At 44.9% G+C, this 23,817-nt stretch overlaps 3 protein-coding genes across 7 annotated transcripts; 1 reads left to right on the top strand and 2 right to left on the bottom strand.

Moving 5' to 3' along the window:
* The first annotated feature begins 3,058 nt into the window (after positions 1-3,058).
* Positions 3,059-4,102, top strand: LOC100285691 (Grx_I1 - glutaredoxin subgroup III). Its single transcript, NM_001158582.2, has one exon. The coding sequence runs from the start codon at positions 3,210-3,212 to the stop codon at positions 3,687-3,689; it is 480 nt and encodes a 159-aa protein (NP_001152054.2). The 5' UTR covers positions 3,059-3,209; the 3' UTR covers positions 3,690-4,102.
* A 7,665-nt stretch (positions 4,103-11,767) lies between these two features.
* Positions 11,768-16,432, bottom strand: LOC103651381 (protein ALP1-like). Of its 5 annotated transcripts, none has more exons than XM_035966443.1 (4): positions 16,006-16,432; positions 15,769-15,812; positions 13,416-13,799; positions 11,768-13,314 (listed from the first exon to the last, which is right to left on the bottom strand). In XM_035966443.1, the coding sequence occupies exons 1-4, from the start codon at positions 16,064-16,066 to the stop codon at positions 12,769-12,771; spliced, it is 1,035 nt and encodes a 344-aa protein (XP_035822336.1). In that variant the 5' UTR covers positions 16,067-16,432; the 3' UTR covers positions 11,768-12,768. The 5 variants fall into 5 exon arrangements, with proteins under 5 accessions (XP_035822336.1, XP_008675231.3, XP_035822337.1 ...); XM_008677009.4 differs by having other exon boundaries at positions 15,923-16,036; XM_020550522.1 differs by lacking the exon at positions 11,768-13,314 and adding an exon at positions 14,727-14,952 and having other exon boundaries at positions 13,714-14,651; positions 15,032-15,812; positions 16,006-16,057.
* A 204-nt stretch (positions 16,433-16,636) lies between these two features.
* On the bottom strand, positions 16,637-18,334 carry LOC100193085 (Ras-related protein RABA1f). The gene is made up of 2 exons (NM_001358608.1): positions 17,775-18,334; positions 16,637-17,313 (listed from the first exon to the last, which is right to left on the bottom strand). The coding sequence occupies exons 1-2, from the start codon at positions 17,996-17,998 to the stop codon at positions 16,875-16,877; spliced, it is 663 nt and encodes a 220-aa protein (NP_001345537.1). The 5' UTR covers positions 17,999-18,334; the 3' UTR covers positions 16,637-16,874.
* Positions 18,335-23,817: the final 5,483 nt, after the last annotated feature.

Here is a 23,817-nt window from a genome sequence, read left to right on the forward strand (position 1 = left end):
ACCTGTGTTTTCTTTTACTCTCCAACTTGTGCCTATTTCAACTGATCTCATGTCCCTGCACTTTGTGCATTGATTCTATATATGTGCTATATAACGTAAATCAATCAGGTTCAAGCAGATGCGCAAATTAATGGTGGAGGACCTTTGCTATATATCTGATCTCTTTGCTACAAGGCCGCGAACGGAGACTACACGGCCGGGCGGAATACTGCACGCGCTGATTCGATTGTTTCTCCCACGGCCCACGTAGAAGCATTCCGCTGCCAGAAGCCCAGAACAGCCGCCGACTTCTGTCTACTCATTTCTTTCCCCCGCCAAGCTGGTCGGATGTTGCAGTACATGTGCAGTGTTCTATTGGTTTGCAACGGGTAGGGACAATGTCGACAAGCAATTTGGCTTCTGGACATGATTAGCCGAGCAAGGATATGGTTTGCGGTTATGCATGTCTTGTAGCATCACCATATACTAGGTACCATACAAGTCATCGCTAAGGACCGTGTGACATCGTGAGAGTATAGACAACACTTGGGGCGGTGCGCGGACTAGTCGTGGTAAGTCAAAGCTGTTGGCTTACATATGTTCTGTGCGGTGCATACCAAACACACCACACGACGTAGACAAAGGCGCCTGCGTGGTGTTGAGCATATACGCGCACAAAGTCTAGATGTTACGACCGGACGGTTCGGTCATATGAGTGTGATAGTGCGCAATCAGATTAATTCAGACCAGAGTCCCTGTATCTTCTGAGGTTATCATAATATCTCAAGAGAGTTTGTTAGTTTCTACCTAAAAACGGAAGGGATACAACGGATTGAATTATCCAACAATCGAACTCAACATCAATTTATCTTTTTTCCCTTATGTGTTAGCCTTAGTTGTAGTCCTCCATTCTTTAATTTTTGCCTCTCTTCGACTATACGTCGTCTAGGGGAGCTTTGGGTGACTTGTCGACGCCAAAGCAACCCCAAATATCTTTCCTCTTGGCATGGTCTCTCTCGAGAGGCGAGATCTTGGTTCTATCGAAGTGCGGACCGTCTGCACGCCTGCAGAGGAGTAGCACATCTCTCTATGTAGTTGTGGATGGTCTGTGTGGGAGATAGATATCCCCGGGTTCTTATAGCATGGATTGAGTTTATGGACCATTAAAGGCCCTGAGTGGGCCTATTAATTAAGTCGCAGGCTAGATGGCTAACTCAGATCCAAGGACCGCGTAAAGCTTGCTTGAGCATCAAGGCATCGTAGTAATCACTATCGATGAAGATGGCTTAGAGTTCTACGTCGTCCATAAGTCAGAACATGATCACCATGCATGCAACGTCATCGCCATAACATACTTTTGTATGCGTAGGGGTGCGATAAACGTCAACATGTAAAACCTAATCTCGTCATCTATATAAGGCAAGATAGGTACCGCTACGAAACGATTCGACACCCCCCTGTCTGATAGATCATTCTACCTTGTAATCTCAAACTTAGATCAATATTATCTCTACATAGCATAGGACATAGTGTATTACACACCCCGGTGGCCCTGAACATCTATAAACCTATCGTGTTGTGCACGAACAATCAATTTACATTCGATCACACCAACCACAAAAAGTAGTATATGATATACTCCGGTTTTGAGGAGTTCACTTGGTACTTTTTAATCTACATATATTCCTAAGATTTTTCCACAAGATTTTTCTTGAAGGAATTAACAACATAACTGAAGGATTATCAAATGAAGTTGGAACTGGTCAATGGGATGTTAGAAAATATTTCAGGTGATCTAATTCCAAAGGATGTAAGGGGTTACATGTTCTAATAGACATGTCCCTTCGCGGTATCCCTTTATTATATATATATATGTACACACTTCGTGATATCAATACAATCATCTATTTACTACCCTCTCCGTCACAAAATAGTAATCGTTTTAACTCTTAGTTTTTATGTCCATATTTAAATGGAAGACGATAAATATAGACACATATACTAAACACATATATCAAGTATTGTATGAACTACTAATATGCTAAAACGATTTTTATTTTGAAACAGACTCGTCTCGTTACTTTCCAACACGAAGGACCGCTTCCGCATGTTTACCTCTCCAGCGAAGAAAAAAGATGGTTCCGGCTGCCCCCTGTCTAGAGATGGCAATGGGGACCCGATCCCCGATTCCCCGCGGGGAATTCCTCCATTAGGGGATGGAGATGGGGAAGAAACTTCCCCCGCGGGGATATAAACGGGGAAAATTTATCTCCCGACGGGTAAATGGGGATGGGGACGGAGAAGCATTCCCCATCTCCGTTCCCCGCGGGGACCCGTTAAACTTGTACGTGACTATGTTTTTGTGTACTAATTAACGACAAAAATAAATAATTACCTTATCAAGAGACCACTAATTGTACAAATGTGTTCATTTTGATGTATGCATAATGATTTCTTATATCTGACAATGTGTATAAATGACAAAATTTAATATTAATAGCAAAGTACGTATGTATTAATTGTAATTTAAACGGGGATGAGGATCCCCGTTGGGGATTTATCCCCGCGGGGAACGGGGATGGGGAAAAAATACTCCCCACAAACGTTCGTGGGGATCCCCGCGGGGAAGTTTTTTTGTCGCGGTGACGGGGATGGGGCTATTCCCCGGCGGGGAATTCCCTGTGGCCATCCCTACCCCTGCCCCGCTGTTCGCGGCCCCGCAGCTTCTCCGCTCGCACAGGATCAGTACCGGACGCCTGGCCCTACGCTCCTACCCCATCAATCCATCATGAGTCCAGCCGCAAGGCGCGCGGGTCCGCGTCCGCAGCAGCTGTCGTCACGGAGCCGGCGTCCCCCGGCGCGGCGCGGCTGACGCCCCTCCAGGCCTCCACCTCCACGCCAACGCCACTCTCGTGCAGTTCCTGAGCCCGAGACTCGCGTGCAGTGCAGCAGTCACTCGGTCCGCGCGAAGGCGAAGCGGTCGAAAGGCAACCCCGCGTCGCGGTGGGGCCGAGCAGTGACGTCACCCGCCCACCTCACCTCCCCTCTATATATCCCCCGCGTCCCGCCCGCGCCGTTTACACCGGCGCCCCAACCCAACCATCGCTCCACGCCCGCGTGGAAAAGACGGAGAGAGACCGGGAGAGAAGAAGAAGAAGAAAAAATCAGGGGAGGAGGAGACTCAGCGGCCGGGACCGGAACGTGAAACGCGGACGCACGTCGGGAAAGTAATGTACCAGGCCATCCCCTACAGCAGCGCCCGGGCGTGGCTGATGCCGGCGGCGGCGGCTGAGGCGGGCGTCGCCGCTGTGAAGCCGGAGCCGGTGGCGACCGTCGCGGAGCCTGCGGCGGAGGAGGAGCGCGCCCGGCCGGACGCCGCGGCCGGGGACGACGACGACGGCGGCAGGGCGGAGGTGGGGAGGGCCGTGGCGGAGAGGCCGGTGCTGGTGGTGGGGCGGCGCGGGTGCTGCCTGAGCCACGTGGTGAAGCGGCTGCTGCAGGGGCTCGGGGTGAACCCGGCCGTGCACGAGGTCGCGGACGAGTCGGCGCTCGCGGGGCTCGTCCCGGCCGGCGCCGGCGCCGCCGCCGGCGCGCTGCCCGCGGTGTTCGTCGGGGGCAGGCTCCTGGGCGGGCTCGACCGGCTCATGGCCGTCCACATCTCCGGCGAGCTCGTGCCCATCCTCAAGAAGGCCGGTGCCCTCTGGCTCTAGTTTCTATTACTAATCAATCCGTACGTCGGCGTGTTTCTTCCTTCCTGCCTCTTCTGTCTTCTCTCAGAAACGATGGCGCCGTGGTTTCGCCCGTGGCCGTTGGATCGAGCATCACAACACCACACCGCGGCTGATGCATGATATGAGTTTGGAAATAGGACTTTGGTTTCTTTTTTATCTGTTTATTTATTTAGGCGAAGCAAAAAAAAAGAATGGTGAGAATTCGAACCACAGAGTAATTTTATTGTCCGCTAAGCGTGTGCGTGCGATGACAAGTGGTCGCTTCGCTTCTTCCATCATGTGAATACGGAAGACGGGCGAGAGACAGAGGGGACGGACGTTTGTTTGCTGCCGGCATCTGTACAATCCTTTCCGTTTCAGATTTTAATGAGGGATGAGCTGTCCAGTTTCCCATCTTCTCCTGTGGTCTGGACTCTGGAGGACCATTTGCGTGCATCACCTGATAGTATATAGTAGTACTACTCCATACCGTTCATTATTTGCCGCCCGTATACGGCATGTTTTGTCCTGTACTCGACTGGGCTGGCTCGACTCATGGCCGGTTGCTGAGGTGGTAATCGTATGAGTGGACGTCACTAGCTTTTGATGCGATCAGATGACATGTCATCCTCCATCTGTTTTTTTCCCTTCTCCTTCTGAGTAAAATCAACGAAGGTGACGTCAACAGCATGCAAAGTTGAAAGCTGGACTACCTATACACCAAATCTGATGACGTATAATGACCCGACTATTTTAGCTGCGTGATTTCCATTGCTACTAGTAGAAACAGACAAACAGTTAAAGGCTGACGAATCAGGGACGACGCTATGCTCGGTTGCCTTTATTTTACTAGCTAGTGTATACCAGGGAGAGAGGAAGGACGACTCCACGGTTCTTCCCTGCTCCGTCCGTTGGACTCTTGCGTGAGTACTGTGCTAGTGGGTATTATTTTCCGTCCCAACAAAGAAAAACACGTGATGCCATGCTGCCAAATGGAGAACCAGGTGCGTAAGCAGTGATGAGCGCGAACCGGGAACAGCCGCAAAGAGGGAGTATAGTACAGCGCAGCACGCGGCAGCGGAGACATCGAACCTCTCGGTCTCGGCCAAATCCGCGCGGCAATCGGATGTACCAGTGCAGAAGACTTCCGTGCCTTGTTCCTCGGACGGGGAAATGGCAAAAAGGGGCGTGCACTCCCTTTGCAGGGCGGCGTGACAACTGACAAGGCTAAAAGGATTCTATCCGCCTGGTCACACTGTTGTGCAGGTGTATGTACTAGGAGAGGAGTACCTTTTACAGTAGCAGGCAGTCAGGCACAGAGGAATTTCCAATGGCAGGGTTTTTCTCAGGCAGGCAAGCAGGCAGAGCACAACCTGGTCTTGTCGCGCGACCGCCCAGTCGCTCTCGAAAACGCTGGAGCAAAGCATGGGAGGGCGGGTAGTAGAAGCGACAAAGCGGCGGGATCGACAGGCGCACGGAGCCGCGTCCGGACCACCAAACGCGTCCCGCGGCCCACCGCACCAAATACGCCATGTGCGCTGCACCAGCTGCTTGCGTTTACTTTGTACTTCTACTCGGCAGCCGACCACACGACGGTAGGATTAGGATAGGAGTAGGCAAACAAACAGCGGCAAGCAAAGCATACTGCCCAGACGCACGGCGGTACTGCAGGTACAGCCGCCGAACCGAGCGGAAAGATTCCACGCAGTTTTGTCGTGGTCCTCTCCGTCCTGGCTGCAGTCCTGCAGAGCAGAGGAGAGGCTAGAATGGCTACTTGCTGTACTTGCGCGCATGTTCATTTGGTATGTGCATGTATGGCCAGGCAGGCCACACCACCACAGATGACAGGCCACATGCCAGTGACACAACACGCCCACTGGTTATCCGAGTCATCTCCACGTACGTAATCCGCGATCTTTGTTTTTCTCTGCTTATGGTGGGCTGATGAAGACCACACTGTTCAGTGTTCACGCACGGCTGTTTAGCCCGGTGGTTTATCGTGTCCGTTTGAGCAGCTGTCTATTTCGTTTAGTATGTTTAAATGAACGTTTAGCTTAAATAAATAGATAAATCGTATTTGGTCGCTTAGTCAGTTTAAACGTTTAGAATAATACCCCTCTCGTCCTGAAATATAATTCATTTTTAGAATAAATATAATTTCATTGATTAACATGTGGATATAGTTCGTATATATGTATATATTCATTATCATGTATTCGACATTGGACGGAACAAAGAGGGATACAATTAGGGTTGTTCCTGGTTTCTTGGATCTAGCGCGAAATCCGATATGGAAACCCTATCCAAACATATAATTATATATAATTATATAATTATACACATAATATTGAATATTCATCATATAAAAACTATTATGCAATGTTTTAAAGTTTCTAAGATAACAAATATAAAATATAGCCATAAACACTTACTTGTTACTTGATACCGCGTTAAAAATATCTCCTAACATTTTGTGATATAAAGTCGTCGATCACGTGTATAGTAAATAATATTCAATAAGTAATTGAGGCATTAGTTTAACAACCTAAATGAGAGATGACGATAATGTGTCTCTCTTTGCGTATTTGTAGTCTAGAGCAGCTAGGCTTAACATGAAAAAATGCTACCATCCAGTTAATAAGGGGCCCACTATTTTTGTTTTTGGGGGGGTGAGGTGGCACCCTCCACACCCCCTCCGGGATAGCCATGGCTAGAAAGAATATGTTGGGACAGGGAATACTGAAGAAGATAGTACCTTCTTAAGACTAATTGACGAAACATATTAGTATTCCTTTAATCATAAATTAACGACAATCTCCCTTTTCATGATTACATTGACCATTTCGGGGTGTTGTTGTTCCTTTAATAATAAATTAACGACAATATCCCCTTTCATGATTACAATGGCCATTTCGGGGCACTGACGGCGATGCATCACCATGAACTGTCTAGGATAAGCAAGATACAACCAAGTGTAACCTCTCCTCTCCTTATAAATTATGTCTGCGCGGCTGCCTTCATTCAGTGCGTCAAGACTCGAGACTAACAATCTGCATTCTGCAACCGTAAGCTTCTGCTTAACCTACTAGCCCTTGCATGACAGTTGATCGAGTACCACGCCGCCTGCGCGCGCCATTCCTTTATGGACTCTTTTGTTATTAAGGGCTAGTGTATTTTCAAGAAATTTATATTTTATAAAGAAAAATTAGTTCAATTTTCCTTAAAAAAATAGAAATTTCTTGGGAAAATAAAGTTATCAAACTAGTCCTAAAGAGTTAAAAAAAGAAGCAGGGAGAAGAAACTTGGTATGCTGTCTCGTATGGCAGAGGATTTGCAGAGATGATACGTGGCCCAAGTAAACAAGTCAAAGGCACCCAATCATATATGGTCGACCGCACGTTGCTGACGGCCGGGATCAACGACATGGGGGCAGCGCAGTAGAGCACACAGGAGCGCGCGCGCACGCGCCGCTGACGAGGCGCTGTCGGCGATGAAGCGGACACGCTGCGGCAGCGGCTACTGCCCTAACAACAACGCCGATGATCGACAAGCAGTATACCACCACGCGGTGTCCGCCGCGACGATGGACACAAGCTCGCCCGACAGAGTCGTTTTTATTTAGCTTCACGCGCCGCCCAGGACTCACACCATGACTTAAAAGCTTTTTCCGAAGGAGGGTCGAATTTTTTTTTTTCAAAGGCGGGCATTAATCATCATTTTTTTACAGACGGTCGCTGCGTTCGTTTGCAGAAATAGAAATGAGAAACCCAAGTGAGGAACGCTCTTGTGCTGCCTCAGGCTTATTTAGCGAGACGGTCGGTCTTCAAAAGTGAACTCCATTGTTTTTGTTTTGAGGTAGAGCTATTATGAGGCTCGTCTCTGTAATTAAACTTTTTATTAAGTAAACGTATTTTTCGAGACAGACCATCTCTGTAAATAAATAAGATGTCCGTGTTCTGTTTTATTTAAAAAATATATATTTTAGGAGGCGGTCGAATTTTATAACCGTTTATTAATGATTATTATGATTTGTCTGGCGAAATGATTTGTGTAGTAGTGTCGGCCGCCGATGCCTCGTTTCTGCCACATCATTCGCGGCTCCCGCTCCGACAAGCAGCGTGCATCGTCGCCCTCGCGTCGCGTCGCGTGTGCGGGGTCTGTTTATGCGTTGCGGTCCAATGGATCTGCACGCTGATCCGCGCATCTTCTGAGGCTTCTGATTGGCCTGTCTCCTTCCCTGTCCCTGTCCGTCCTGCGTCCGAAGGGACGGACACGGACTAGACGCCATCCACACGCGACGTTCGTTCACTGAACCCATGCATAGAACTCATGTAGGGCGGACTGTGCTGCCTTGCACACATGACAGATACTAGATTACTAGTGCGCATGATGTCCGGTCGAATGTGATTCCCGTTGTGCCACGTAGCATGAACGCCCACATGGGCAGCCGCAGCCCCCAGCAGCGGCTTGTATATTAAGCTCCTCTTCAGCTAACTTAGCATACAAGCTTAGGTTTCCAACGACAACAACCCGTAAATGGTCCTGTACCTTAAATATAGCGTTTCTCTTGCACCTTTTTGCTTCCAGCAGAGAACGCTAAATGATTATCAGCTAGATGATTATCATGATGTGATTCGTCACTGGAGACGTCATGATAAGCTCAGGTTAAGTCATTCAAGCCATACTAAAGAGTGTTTGTTTAAGATTATAATCTGCTCAGATTATATGATCCAACAATTTTTGAACCCTATTTTTCTAAAAGAATTTTATTTTTCTAAAGAAAATTATTTCATTTTCTTTGGAAAAATGAAAATCACTTGTACAAATGAATTGCCAAAGTAGCTCTATAAAGAAGCTTCCAAAGAGGAAATGTCAAGTGGATACCGGTACAAGTTGAGAGTAAACTCTTATTATAATGATGATATAATGACTAATCATACGACTTGCTCTGTTTAACAAATCACAACTCTCAATCTGCGTGACGTGACCGAGCGTGGCCAGGTGAGATGGAAGCGGGGGATTCGATATCCATATCCTTATGATATGATATTATGGTGTACGAATACGAACTAAATCGGCACAACTAATATATTTGTCACATTGTTTCACTAGAATTTCAGGACGAGTGGACTTCGGGGGTGTTTGAATACACCAGGTCTAATAATTAGTTGGTTAAAAATTACTAAAAAAATTATCTAGTTAATTATTAGCTAATTTGTTAAAAATGACTGATAGCTGAACTATTAGTATGCATGTTTTTACTAATTTTAGTGGTTAACTATTAGCTCTAATGCATTTGAATCCGGCGGCAACTATATTTTGCAACAACGTGACATCTGAGAAAGAACACTACGACAGACACAGTGTAGTCGACGGGGAAATAAGTTCCGACTATATAACATTGAAAAGCCTAGTGTCAGAGGCCATACCGAAAGTCCGAAACACTGATCTGAGGAGATCTCATTGCTTGTCAGCAGGCTTGACAATGTTGGAGAGAGAGCTTGTGGTTGAGACCACAAATTTTTTATGTTACGCAAAGACTATTCCATGACTATGTGCCGCCGATTTGCCAACTCAATGACGTATGTCCTCTAGCTAGCTTTGTTAACGTTTGTTGTCATTGAACCAGTGGTGTCCGCGGCACGGGCGTCACTGAATTTGAAGACTCTTGTGCGCTACGTCGTCCGTATGCAACGCCAATAATAACCCATGCTGAGCAGCTCATCACTCAAGCTAAAAGATACTTACCTTCGTTCTCGAATATTTATGGTTTGCTAGTTTATTTTTAAACTAAACCGTGACAAATAAAAAAGAAGAAAGAAGAGAGGAAGTATTATGGAAGCCTATTGCGTTCTTCGTCGATCATCGTTATCAGGCACGTGTTTGTAATCGCCTAAGGGCAAATCCAAGCACTGAGGTAGATCGATGGTAGAGTAGAAATAAAATGAAAGCGCTCATGCCTAAGAATGGTATGAAGTATTTGTTGTTTTCGATCGTTGAGGTCACAACATATTCCTTCCTACCCTAAATCGTGAAAACGAGCAGTGTACCTGTCGTCTGATTGGTCGTTGAAACGAACCAAGTTTAGTGTGACTGGATCGTATCGATTGATGCAAAAGGCGCGCGTCATGTCTACGACCTTGCTGACGCTAGATCGATCGGGATCGACACCACATACCAAGAAATCTGCTCTAGAATGTTGTACAAGGTTGTAAGATAAAATAATCTATTTTTTTAAAAATGCTGAATTAAATACGAGACTGACAAATAAAAAAAATAAGGACTAAATGCTAAGTAAAGCTGTTTTTCTCCTGAAAGCAAAAATAAGTGGTGTGTACCATCAAAGACTGAATATATCAAGAACAAGCACCAAGAAATTGCATAGAATATAGAGCATCTTACTATTTGTTAGGTTAAATCCAAATCCACCGCCCATTTACATCATCTATTCATCTTTTGTGCGTTACCAGTTGCTACACATTGGCTAATTAATTGAATGGGAGGAACGCAGGCCTCGCTCCTGCACCTGTGGGCGTGCGACATGCCGACATTGTAGCTACAAGCCGACGAGGCCGCTACCCGCTAGGCGTGGACGAGCGGGCCACGAGTTCCAGTTATGAACGTACTTTTGTCCACAGCATCCAATCCTGGCAAATCCAGTTAACCACCGCAACATAAGGATTCTACCGCCCGAGCTAACATCAGACTTCACTCTATTCTGGGAGTTGCTTCCTGGCTACCTGCCTTTGCAGTTGGAAAAAAAAAAACATTTTGGGAATGTTTGGACCAGCATGCTGTTGCAGCAGCTGCGGATGCAATTTTTCAACTCAGCTACTGTAGCAGCAACAGATGCAGCCGCTGCAAGTACAAGCAAACACAGCCTTAAATAAGGTTTTATGCTGTTGCATAGTAACCGTGCGTAGTATATGACATACCCTTTCTGATTTATGACAGCATATAACTTTTTTCTGTCATTAGTACTATATATATACTCCCTCGGCCCCTCCAATCTAAATTATAGTTCACTCTAACTTTGTCGTCCTAGGTAAAACTTCTATAGTTTGACCAAGTTTATAAAAAAAGTGCACCATCATATACAACATTGAATTACATTCACTAATTTCTTCATGAAATGTGTCTTCATGAAAGTATATGTATTGACTACATACTAGAGTGAACCGATGTACTCTTGGCAGTTGTCTTTGCAGCAGTTGAAATGTGCTGCTAGTAAGGATATATGTTAACAGCACATGTAGCTCATATGGCCTTTTCTTTTGTCCCAGCAGCACGCCATAATAATGGATTTTTAGAGATTGTATGAAGTGTCAGATACTGTAGATGAGCATAGAGATACGCGTCTAGATATAGACGGCGTGACGTATGAGGTATTTGGATGCCGCTGCTCTGTAAATTCACATCACATGTTAGCTATTGACTGAAATTCTTCTTTGTTTTTTTTACTACAGGAACCTTTAGCATTAGAAGAGCAGATTGGAGATGTCAATACTGGTCTGACAAAAAGTCACATTGTAGATAAATTGAGGACTAGCCTATATGTTCCAGGAATAGCGAGCATGTCTGATCAGCCATCTAAATCTTCACTAGAGGATGATGCTCGCATAATATGCCAGGTCATATTAACTTAAAAAAAATATGCCAGGTCATATACTCCTTTGCTGTATACTGTTTTTATTGAAAACTAATTTTCAGCTGTTCCAAACAATGAATCATCATCCAGCTACCTGCCCCAAGGTTTGACATAAACGTTGCAGCTGCTGCGCTCGTATAGTCGTATAGCCTTGCTGATCGCATCACTTCTCTTACATGTAGTCTGAACATAAGCTCGTGTAGCGGTGCTGATAGCCTTGGGCGCGTTTGGATCGTTTCCCAGGCCTGCCTGGCTCGCACCATACCAGCCAGGTTACAGCTGGCCTGGTTGAGTTCCTCCAACAGCCCAGTGTTTGGTTACTCGGTCAAGTCGATCCTGGCTGCACAGAGTCTATGTTTGGTTGCTTGTATGAGATGCGGATTCAAATTGCAGATGCAAGCACATGGATGTTTGGTTGGCTGCATGCATGTTGTTAAAGTCACCTCTTGCATACATTGGTAAGGTTACCACCACAGACCAAGAGGGGATAAAACAGCTAATGTAACCATTATTACATCAATTTGGAAACTAAAATTGTAATGATTAAAGCTTGAACTAATATTACAACACCTCCTGCAAATATTATTACATCTTTAATTGTAATAGCACTAGCTTTGTTCCTAAGAAGTACTGGAACTTCCTGTTGTTTGTCCTCATTGTCGTGACCATTGAAAGCTGTCATCGCTTCTTCTCTTGAATTGTATCTTTTGTAGCAAGCTCCTTTGCAACCATTTACTTGAGCATGGCAAGCTTCCCAGGAAGAGTAGACACCAGTTTGACGGCCAACATGTACTACGTACCAAGCCATAGCTGTAAATTTTGTTAGGACACTTCACAATTTGAGGTAGTATCATAGAATGATCATAGGCCATTTATTGTGCTCAGTAACTGAACTGGTAATTCAATACTTACAACACAGTTAGGTAGTGGTTTGGTAATCATCATAGGCAATGGAAATCATCTCAGATCAAGGTATCAAAATTTGCCAATCAACATAGGCAATGGAAACCATCTCAGATCAAGCATGAAAATCACATACATCATAGGCAATAGAAACCATCTCAGATCAAGCATGAAAATCACATACATTACAGGCAACAATCTGACTGATCGTAGGCAAAGGAAAGAACAGAGGCAAAGGAAACAATAGAGGCAAAGGAAATTAGCTCATGCATCAAAGTCATGGTTACAAATGCAACTGGAACTTTGAATCTAGGTCCACCACATCACAGGCAACAATCTGACTGATCACATATGCCTTCAACCTCTCAGTACTCCAACAACCCAGCAAAGGATCACCCTCAGACCTAAAGACCCCCAGAAATTAGTGACCTTACAGACAAGCAAGTTGTCTCACAGCAAAAGCAAAACCTCTCATGGTATATGTTTGGCTACCCAAAAGAATGATCAGTCAGTTAGCATAATATGCATCTACAGGAAGTAGTTCTTGGCTAGCCATGTCCTTAGCCACAGGACACGATGGGAGTCAGTCATGTGGACAAAAGCATCCCCCTGCGCCTTGTTGTCCACCAGATGAGAGAAAGCACAAATTAAAGCTTCCTCACTAAATCCAGGCATATACATCACTGCAACATATAGGTCAGGATTAATCACCTCCACTTTGGTCTCACGAATAGCAGCTGCCACATCCTTGACAGCATCTGTCATTTTAGACAACATCAGAGTGTCCTCATCAGTGAGCACACCCCTCTTCCTCTTATTGCCTACACCACTACTACCTTCTTTCATATCCTTTGTTGCCTCACCAAGGGAATCAGTCTTAACTGACTTACCACTCTTGTCTTCATCAAGGGAATCAGTCTTAACAGAGCTAGTAGCAACCTCGCATGGAGATCCTAAAGCTTCATTTGAACCCATAGCATACTTCCCAGTTGCTAATCCTGTCCCAAATATAGTCATCATCTCCTTATAGTTTTCTATAGGCTTGTTTAAGAACTCAGCATCCTTAGGGTGGGCCTAAGTATAACATTCAGGACAAGTTAGGCATACAATACAAGTGGAAAAAGGAATGCCACCACTGTAGTAATGTTCAGGACAAGTTAGGAATAAACACAGACCTTAATGTGGCCATTGTAGTGCTCATCCTCCAGACTTATCATGCATAAGTCTTCATCCCAATTGGCACCACTCAACTCTCTTAATTTTGCCACCCTCATCCACCTCTGTCTCCATTTACGTAAGTGGTTGTACACCTGAGTACCGGTCACCTCACTGCCAATAAACTCTTGTAGAGCCTTGGCAACCTGGTTCAGGTGGACCTCCTTAAACCCTTTGTCTGTTCTAACACCACTTGAGATCAGCTGGCACATACGGCGGAGCACAAAGGCAGACATAACACTAGTCCACCTCATTGCACCCCTGCCACGCTGATCAGTACCAGCATGCACTTCCACCACTTCCTGCACCTCCCCAATTACTTGAACACTGTCCTCGGCCATCCCCTAATTAGGTTATTCAATCATTGCCTCAGTTAGGAACACAATCATAGATAGGAAAAATCCATTGCCTCATATTAGAAGCAGATCAGCGCAGATAGGAAAACTCGATTGCCTCAGATGTAAAAAATGCAAGGAGATCATCACAGATAGTGTAAGTCCATTGCCTCAGATGTAAAAAATGCAAGGAGATCATCATAGATAGTGTAAGTCCATTGCCTCAGATGTAAAAAATGCAAGGAGATCATCACAGATTGGAAAACTCCATTGCTTCAGATTTAAAATACAATCATCATTGCACATGTCTTTAGTCTCAGTATATTCAACACATAATTCATCATTGCACATGTCTTTAGTCTTAGGTTATTAAACACATGTCTTTAAGGTTACAAAACAAGGTTGACATCAACTAAACATGGGAGTTGCCCCTATTGGTCCACATCAGGTTGGCCATTTCATCCCTCTTATTACCCCAAGCTACATTGTCTACCACATCAGTACCATCAAGATGTGAACTGGTATTACAATTGGGTTCCCATGTAGATTCGTCAGGAAACACCTCATCTTGTCCATGATCAAGAATCCAATTATGAAGAATACAACATGCAAGCACTAATTGCACCTGGGTCTTGTAAGGATGGAATGGTTTGTTATCTAGAATACGGAATCGATTCTTTAACGCGCCAAAAGCCCTCTCAACAGTCACTCTCAGGCTAGAATGCCTCAAGTTGAACAACTCTCTAGCATTGGTAGGATAATTCCTTCCACCATATTCTTTCAAGTGGTATCTAGTGGCTCTGTAAGGGGGGAGAAATCCTGGTCGGCAAGCATAACCGGCGTCCACTAGGTAAAATTTCCCTAAAAAGTTGTATTATACATCAATTATACATCAATGGGAAACTAAGTATGTGGACCATCATGTTGTATAAGTACCTGGAGGAACCCTTAACCCATCATCCCTTTCTAAAGCATCAGCCAGAATGAGGGCATCATGTGCAGAGCCCTCCCAGCCAGCAAGAACATATGTGAACTTCAGATCAAAGTCTACTGCAGCAAGTACATTTTGGGTAGGATAATGCTTCCTACCCCTAAATGCTGCAGAAATCTTTGTTGGAACCCTAGCATGAACATGGGTTCCATCTATTGCACCAATGCAGTCCTACATCATACCAACAACTGTCATCACCATTTGTATATTCCAAAATGTCACTTTAGTTGATTAGTTGTTATGTTTTTACCTTAAAATATGGGTACCACCTTGGGCTGGTCCTGATTTTACTAGCTGTTTCAAGTGATGGTGGTCTTATCATCTCCTGCCTTAGTTCACCAGTTGCATACAAAACCTCCCTAAAGTACCTACAAATTGTCTCCATGGACCTCCTAAATGTTTGGTGAATGACCTTAAATCTTTGGTTGTGGCCTACTACATGAAGAAACATTGCCACTTGCTCTTCTATAGAACTGTGTATGGTGTCCCTTAGCAAGTTTCTATCCCTAAACAGGTTACACAAGTTGAAGAATGGAGCTCTACGCATGCGCAGCATGCTAATACATTCTACATCATTGCAATTGTAAATTTTGTTCAGGTTTGCTTGCCTTTCCTCATCCATAGCACTTAATGGGCCGTATGTGATTTGAGGACGCGTAGCTTGTGCCACCCTAAGCCTACTCATGAAGTATGCATAAATAACAGCAACAAAAGCAGTCGCTTGATTGACAAGCAGTGTTCTCTGATCCATAGGTTCCATCTAATACATAGCAAGAATGGAAAATGCATGGCTCAGAACATGTTCTCACATAACAAAATGAAACATCAATGACTAAGATATGTGCTCAGATAACATAATGAAACATCAATGACTAAGACATGTGCTCAGATAATAAAATGAAACTTCAGTAAGGGACATGAATCATATGCAAAGTTTCAACACTAATCCACAGGGAATCACAAGATCTAGGGCGGATTTGAGGTTACCTGCGCTTTTTGGTCAAGAACCCTAACCGAGATAACCACGAACCCTAACCAGATTCCAACAGATCGAAGGAAAGGGGAAACACAAAAAATGTTAGGAGCGACCACAGATCTTGCACATCCCGAAAATGAAGAAGGAAATAGCACAAAACATCACCTGCTCTCACCGACAGAAAGAAATGAAGAGAGAAAGATGAAGGGACGAAAGAGGGCTGCGACGCCACAGAGGGGTACATATACCAGAGATTGGCGCGAAAGGAGGCGGTAACCCTAGGAGCTTCCCGCGCGAACGCGGCTGCATGGCGGGAGCCGCCTTTCGGAGCGCGCGCTCGCCCGCTCGCGTGCGCAGCCAGCCAGGCCGAGGAGAAACGAGAACTCCAGGCGTTCCGCCGGAGCCAGGCTGGGGAGGGGGTATTGCACGAGCGCATGCAGCATCTGGATGCAGTGCAGGCAACCAAACACCCTAACATAGGATTTCATGGGCCAGGCTGGGCCAAAACCAGGCAACCAAACGCGCCCCTTGCTGCTTGTGTAGGCATGGATCTTAGTTAGAGTGGTAGCTTGAATGATGTTTAGTATGCATGTGTTGACTCTGTAGATGAGAATATGAAATATGCACCACCGTATTCTTTTTCTTGAAATGTAGAATGTATTAAATGTTCGCCCTCCAGTATGTATGATAAGGCGAAGTGGCGAACCAGGGAGACAAATGGCATCTCTAGGTAGGCGTAGGCAGCACTGTATATATTTATTTACTTTGATGGAATTAATAGAACATGGATCCTGCTGTACATTTTTTTTTGAAGATGACGGCATCAAAATGGCAATTTATCCATGTTTTTTTGCTCGAAGTTGTCAAAACATGTCAATATTTCATCCAAATCAGTGTAAATCGCTCCCCATATGGTCCATAACCTGCCACTTGTAAATGTGTGCGTCACCCAAGTGCATCAATCAAAAAATAGCCCGAAAAATACAATCGAGGACAGCGATTGCTAGTCTGCAAACACATCACGAGCGCCAACCACCCCCAACCGCTTGACGAAGTCAACAAAGATTGTCATCACGTTATGTCTTCCTTAATCAGCAAAGCGTATGTTTGACCAGGGCTAAGCCGACGAGCAGCACCCGCCCGCGTTCACAGGGGAGACCTCGTCCTTGGCGGCGCTGACGTCGATGGTCTTGCCCCTGGGCGGCGCGGCGGGGTCGTCCCCGATGTCGAGCGCGTTCCGGCTGACGACGTGGTAGATCTGGCGGAGCACCTCGGCGAAGGCGCGCTCCACGTTGGTGGCGTCCAGCGCCGACGTCTCCATGGAGAAGGTGCCGTGCCGCTCGGCGAAGGCCGCCGCGTCCTCGGGCGAGACGGCGCGGAGGTGGCGCAGGTCGGCCTTGTTGCCCACCAGCATGACCACGATGTTGGCGTCCGTGTGGTCCCGCAGCTCCCGCAGCCAGCGCTCCGCGTTGTCGAAGGTGGTGCGGCGGCTCACGTCGTACACCACCAGCGCGCCCACCGCGCCGCGGTAGTATGCGCTCGTGATGGCGCGGTACCTGAGGCCGGCACACAAGCAATCAGCTGCGATCGCCGAAAGGGTCGAGGACACTGAATGGCACGCTAGCGAAACGCACGTAAAGTTAGCTGGAGTTGAATAAAATGTGATACGCAAGCAACAATCTGAAAAGCGCGCGCGCTTTTTAGTGATCGCGATCGCGATGCTATGTTAATTGATGGATTCATTACGGCATGAACTCCCAACTGTAGTAGTATGGACATCAATCTCGTATTCAGCCGTAAAACATAGTCATGAACAGGCCAGTGGTTTGGTTTCATTTTTGAAATGCGAATCAGAAGCACAGGTGTATGTTGGAAACCGTCGGTTACGCTTAAGTTTCCGTATTAGCAACCATTAACTAAATCCTTACTACTAACCAGGAAGCCCTGAAAAATGGTGCACAGATCCTAGAGCTGCATCTGCAACCTGCATAGCGTACAACAGCGAAGAAGGGCGTACCTCTCCTGCCCGGCGGTGTCCCAGATCTGTGCCTTGACGAGCTTGTCGTCGACCTGGACGGTCTTGGTGGCGAACTCGACGCCGATGGTGGACCTGGTCTCGAGGCTGAACTCGTCCCTGGCGAACCGCGACAGCAGGTTCGACTTCCCCACGCCGCTGTCCCCGATCAGCACCACCTTGAACAGGTAGTCGTACTCCTCCTCCGCGCGGTACCCGGACGCCATCGCTCCTCTCTCTCCTTCCTTCCTTCCCCGCAACGGAACGGAACGGAGACGTGGACCGCGCTCTCCTTGATCGACCTACCGGCAGATTTATCGATTGGTTGAGAGACGCGATTCGATCGCCCCGCTTCCTGTCTAAATAGCAGCGCGGCGGCGGCCTTCCGCTGCGCCCTTTCACTAGCACGCGGTGCGTTGCGCCGCGGCGCGTTTCGTCTTCCTTTCTGGCGGGCTGCGGTGCTCCGTCTCTGCTACCGGGAAAAGGGGAGGAGCGGGGCAGGGGGGGCGAGGTCGCTGCGTTTTGCTATCGGGCGGCGCAGGTGGAGGTTGGAACTAGAGCCTGGAGCCAGCCGGGAGCCGTGGTTGTGGCCTTGGAGACTGGGTTGGCACTGGCAGTTGGGACGCGTGGTGACTGCTGAGGTGGACAAAGTGACAGACAGACAACGAGGTGTTGTCTGGGTCCTGGTTCCGTCTCGCTGACTCGGCTGGTGCGTACACATGTGCACACGGTTTGCGTGACTTATGAGTTAGTCAGTAACAGTCGATTACTAGTGTGTTGCGATAGCTCACAACAATATTTACGTAAATTATTAACTAAAAAGATCTTAAAAGTTTTTATTGGTTATCTCCACTATTCGCATAATATTTTTTTTATAAACGCACGGGTAAATAGGCAGTAAATCAGACCACATCCCTCGTGTCTCCCACTTTAAGGTTTCGTATAGCAGGAGGGGAAAAGAAGAGACGGGCATACCTGTTCATTGCCGGAGAAGGACACGACGAAGACCTGAGCATCTGGAGGCGACATAGGTAGTATACCGCTAGATATATAGGGAGAGAGCACGCAAGCGGAGAAAGAAGTCCAGCCAGAGCAGCTAAACCAAGAGGCACCCGCACCAGGCGTCAGTCCGAGAAGGGCGAGAGAATGCGAGTGTCTTCCTAGCCCTGAACCTACTGAATCGACCCAACACCACCACCAACTCTGTAGCATATGCCGACTGCTGCCACACTACGGGCCTTAGTTGTCCAATATCTCTAACCTGGACTCCTCATCACTAAGATAACCTAAGCGTGGCAGACACCACCATGTCCTCCTCGACATTATGCACGGAGAAAGGCTAGCAGCATGACCGACTCGCCCCGTACCCGCGTCGACGAGCATTGGTCGGCTCACGGCTGCGATCGTGCGAGGGGGCAACAGGTTGGGGGAGGAAGAACAGGGCGACGACCGGGAAGACGAACGAGACGTTCAACGACGGCGAAAACGATGGTGCGCGCATGATGTGAAACGTCCTCGTGGACGTGCAATAGTCACTGTGCGAGTCGGTGTCGGGGCTGGTGTCAGACGAATATAGGGAGGAGGCACCTGCTCCTACGCCCTCTGCCAAGAATGGGGTGGCGCGGAGCTGGAGGCATGATGGGAGAGAGAAAATAAGTAGAATGACGAACGAGGTGGTGACAAGTGAGGCGAGGACCATCATTATCGTGTGAAGGTATAGATGACCAAATGAGCCGTGTCTAGCGAGCCGGCCCGAGGCACGACCCATTTAATACTGTCTGGGCCAACCCGGCACGAGCGTCGTGCGGTGCTTGGGCCATAGCCTCAGCCCGTAGTGATGGCCCGGCCCCACACGATTATTTTTTATTTTACAAAAAAAAATCTTATATACATATGTACAATTTATATTCACTATTATAAACACTTGAGCATGATGTTCTACTAGTTAGATAGCTTCGCCGAGTGTCTTCCGCCCATCTTCTATCAGGGTGTGGGTTCAAACCCCACCTCCTGCACCGCTTTTTAACAAACCACCTGCTGCACTGCTTTTTAATATTTTACGCTGAGTTGATTTGGAAGAAATGTAGGGACTTTTTGTAAAAAGATGACGTAGGACGACTATTAAAACGAGTGCTTTAAGTATAGTATATATTCAATATTATGAACACCTGAGCATGATGTTCTACTGGTTAGACAGCTTTGTCTATTGTCTTCCACCCTTCTTCCATCAGGGTCAACGCCTTTTAACATCCCACCTGCTGCACTGCTTTTTAATATTTTATGCTGAGTTGATTTGAAAGAAATGTAGGGACTTTTTGTAAAAAGATGACGCGGGACGACCGTTGAAACGAGTGCTTTAAGTATAGTGTATATTCAATATTATAAACATCTGAGCATGATGTTCTACTTGTTAGATAGCTTCGCCCAGTGTCTTCCACCCTTCTCCCATCAGGGTGTGGGTTCAAACCCACTGCTATAATGTTTTTTAATATTTTACGTTGAGTTGATTTAGAAGAAATGTAGAGACTTTTTTGTAAAAAGATGACGCAGGACGACCATTGAAACTGGTGCTTTAAGTATAGTAGAGATTATTAATACGAGGAATAGAGTCATCCCACCAAATTTGAGAAATAAATTCATGATGTATCACCTCATTTTGATGTAGTGAATCCTCAAACCAAACACCTCCACAAGAATGGATCACTTCTCTTTTATTCCATTAACTGTTAATAGATATGTATACACAGTGAACGAACGGCTTCATACACCCGTGCGGCGTCCGTTCATTTACATTATGGCTAGGGGGAGATTAGTAACTTCTAATCTTCTGGAGTCTTCTTGTTATCTCTAGACGAGATCACTGCCATCTTTGTTCTTCAACACTCCCCCTTAATCGAATCCATCAATCTCCTATTACATTATCTAGGGATATAGAAACTGTGCTATATCTATCCTTTTATCATCTTACGAAACCACTGTGGTAAAATAGACAATAAGACACATCTCCTATGTTGATATTATCTCATTAAAAATTTTATATGGTAAAGCCTCATTGAGGAAAAATCCATAGAAATAAAAAAGTATAATATAATGTCAACTAGTTTACATTTCGGAGAGTGATACTCCCTCGGATTCCTGCAAATTTCTAAGTCGTCTCATACCTATCCCTTTAACATACTTCGAAAATGTGAAATATGGTAATGAATATGTAAATAAGTCACCAAGATTATCACATGACTTTGTTTGCAAAATGTTTATTTCCCCATTCTGTTGTAACTCATGAGGATAAAATAATTTTGGAGCAATATATTTTGTGATATTACTTTTTATATAACCAATCTCCATCTGAACAACAGAGGCATCATTATTTTCATAGATAATGGTTGGTGAGTAAATTGAACCAATACCACATGCATGTGTTATGTGGTTAATCATTCTGCGAAGCCAACTACACTCCTTCGAGGCTTCATATAATGCAATGATTTCAGAATGATTAGTGGAGGTAGTTTATTTGGATGATTTCCATGAGATAGCGATTCCACCTTGTAAAAATACAAAACCAGTTTGTGATATGGCATTATGGGGATCAGATAAATAGCTAGCATCAGTATATCCAATTAAAGTAGGGTCTTGACTTCTACTATAGAAAAGACCATGATCTCTTGTGCCATTAAGGTATTTAAAAATATTCTTAATTCCAGCCCAATGGTGTTTTGTAGGAGCCACACTATATCTCACAAGTGAATTCACTGCAAATGCAATGTCCGTCCGAGAATTATTTGAAAGATACATAATTGCTCTAATAGCACTGAGATATGGGAACTCATATCCCAAAGTTTCTTCTCCTTCGTCATTTGGTCGAAAAGGATCTTTGGTCATATCGAGAGATCTTACAACCATATGAGTTTTGACTGATATGCTTTATTCATATTGGATTGCTCTAGTACTTTCTGGATATATGCCGATTGATATATAAAAAATCCTAAAGGTAAGTGCTCAAGTTGAATACCTAAGCAAAATTTGGTTTAACCCAAATCCTTCATCTTAAATTCCGTCTTTAAATGATGACGTGTTTCATTTATATCATTTTCATTTCCAACAATATTGAGGTCATCAACATATACTAAAATGATACAAAATTCAGTGGAGGACTTCTTAATGAATACACATGGACAATCATCAATATTAGTGTATCCTTTAAGAGAAAGGAATTCACTTAAGCGATTGTACCACATTGCCCTGATTGTTTTAAGACATCTAATGACTTTTTCAACTCTATACAGTACATGTTGCGATTTGCTGATGGATTTGGCGCATTTATTCCATCTGCGACTTTCATGTAAATCTCTAAATCCAGTGACCCATATAAATATGCGGTTACTACGTCCATCAACTGCAAAGACAAACGATTTTGTACTGCTAGTGAAATTAAGAACCAGAAGGTTATGCCACTCATTATTGGAGAGTATGTTTCATTATAATCAGTATCGGGTTTTTGTGTAAAGCCTTGTGCTACTAACCTTGCTTTATATCTCACCACTTCATTATTTTTGTTTTGCTAACGAACGAAAACCCACTTGTATCATACCAGGAAGGTGCCTTTAGGTGTTAACATCACTTCCGAGGATACTTCTCTTTTATAAAGCGAGACAATCTCTCTTTCCAATAGCTTTTTTCCACTGATTTCAGTCTAAGCGTTAAGGTTATCGGTAACTTGTTTAGAGAACTAAGAGTCAACTACAGTAGCCTTGTGGTCAAAGGTTTTGCCAGTCTTAATATAATTGGTAGCAAGTTCATCTACCCTTAAAGACACGTCAGGATTTTTTGTATCCATGCTCCTCAGGTTTTCCGATATTACTTCTTCGACTATGCGCACATTTCAAGAGGGTTGTGTATCAAGTTCACATCGTGTTTCATCAACTTGTTGTTGATGTGCATTTACCGTCTTTCTTTTCTTTAAAGGAGATGAATCCTTATTAGTTGCCTTACTTATCCCCCTTTTGTTAGTAGGATTTTGAGTGGTTTTGTATGGTACTTCCACTCTTTCAGGCGCATTCCTAGCCGGAATGAAAAACTTTACTACACCTTTGCAATAATTGAATGCATCGGGCAGGTTATTTGAAATATTTTGCAAACCAATAATTTTCTGAACTTGACAATCAGCGGACCGGGTCATCACCCGTTAGGGGTTCTAAATTCTTTATTATTGACAGAGATTGGTAACCCACATAAATCTCTAACTTTCTGTGGGGCCCATAGAGGTACGATGTGGTGATGATATCGGTATATAAATGACACACCTGAATTTACGCAAATGTGAAATCCTTGGAGGGCCCCTTGTACAAACTCCAAGGGAGAGGAGTCGTGATATGAAGTTGGTCTTAGTTGTAGTAGATCGGTAGCGTGTAAAACTACATGACCCCAACATAAAGTAGGCAAAGAGCAATTCATTGGTAATGGACGTGCAACGAGCTTTATTCTTTTGATTAAAGGTTCAGTCAAACCATTTTGAGTGTGGACATGTGGAATTGAGTGCTGAACTTAAATTCCTAAAGCCATGCAATAATCATTAAAGGCATGGGAGGAGAATTCAACAACATTGTCCATTCGGATCGATTGGATCCGATGTTCAGGACAATATGCCTTTAGCTTTATAATTTGAGACATTGTTTTAGCAAAAGCATGGTTTCTAGTAGACAATAATCATACATGTGACCATCTTTATTCCTTGCATTTTTCCTACAAGGTATAGCCATCAATTTATTAATTTACCTATGTGGTAAATATAAAACCTTAATGTTTGTGTTGTAAATTCAAATTATTATAGTTGTGTTGTAAATTCAAATTATTATATATTTTTCTTAGATACTTTAAGGTGTTATAACCTCCAAAATTATGGATTATCACAGATTAGTGAAAAACTCGTAATTAAGGTAATCTCCAGTAATGGAGTAGACCAAGTATCTAGAGGATTATTTTATGAGAAGAACATGTATAGTAATCATCATATTAAGACATTAAATTGCTACTTAACAAGTCATGGTCT

The sequence above is a fragment of the Zea mays genome, chromosome 3, assembly GCF_902167145.1.
Source record: "Zea mays cultivar B73 chromosome 3, Zm-B73-REFERENCE-NAM-5.0, whole genome shotgun sequence".
In the NCBI taxonomy this organism is placed as follows: domain Eukaryota; kingdom Viridiplantae; phylum Streptophyta; class Magnoliopsida; order Poales; family Poaceae; genus Zea; species Zea mays.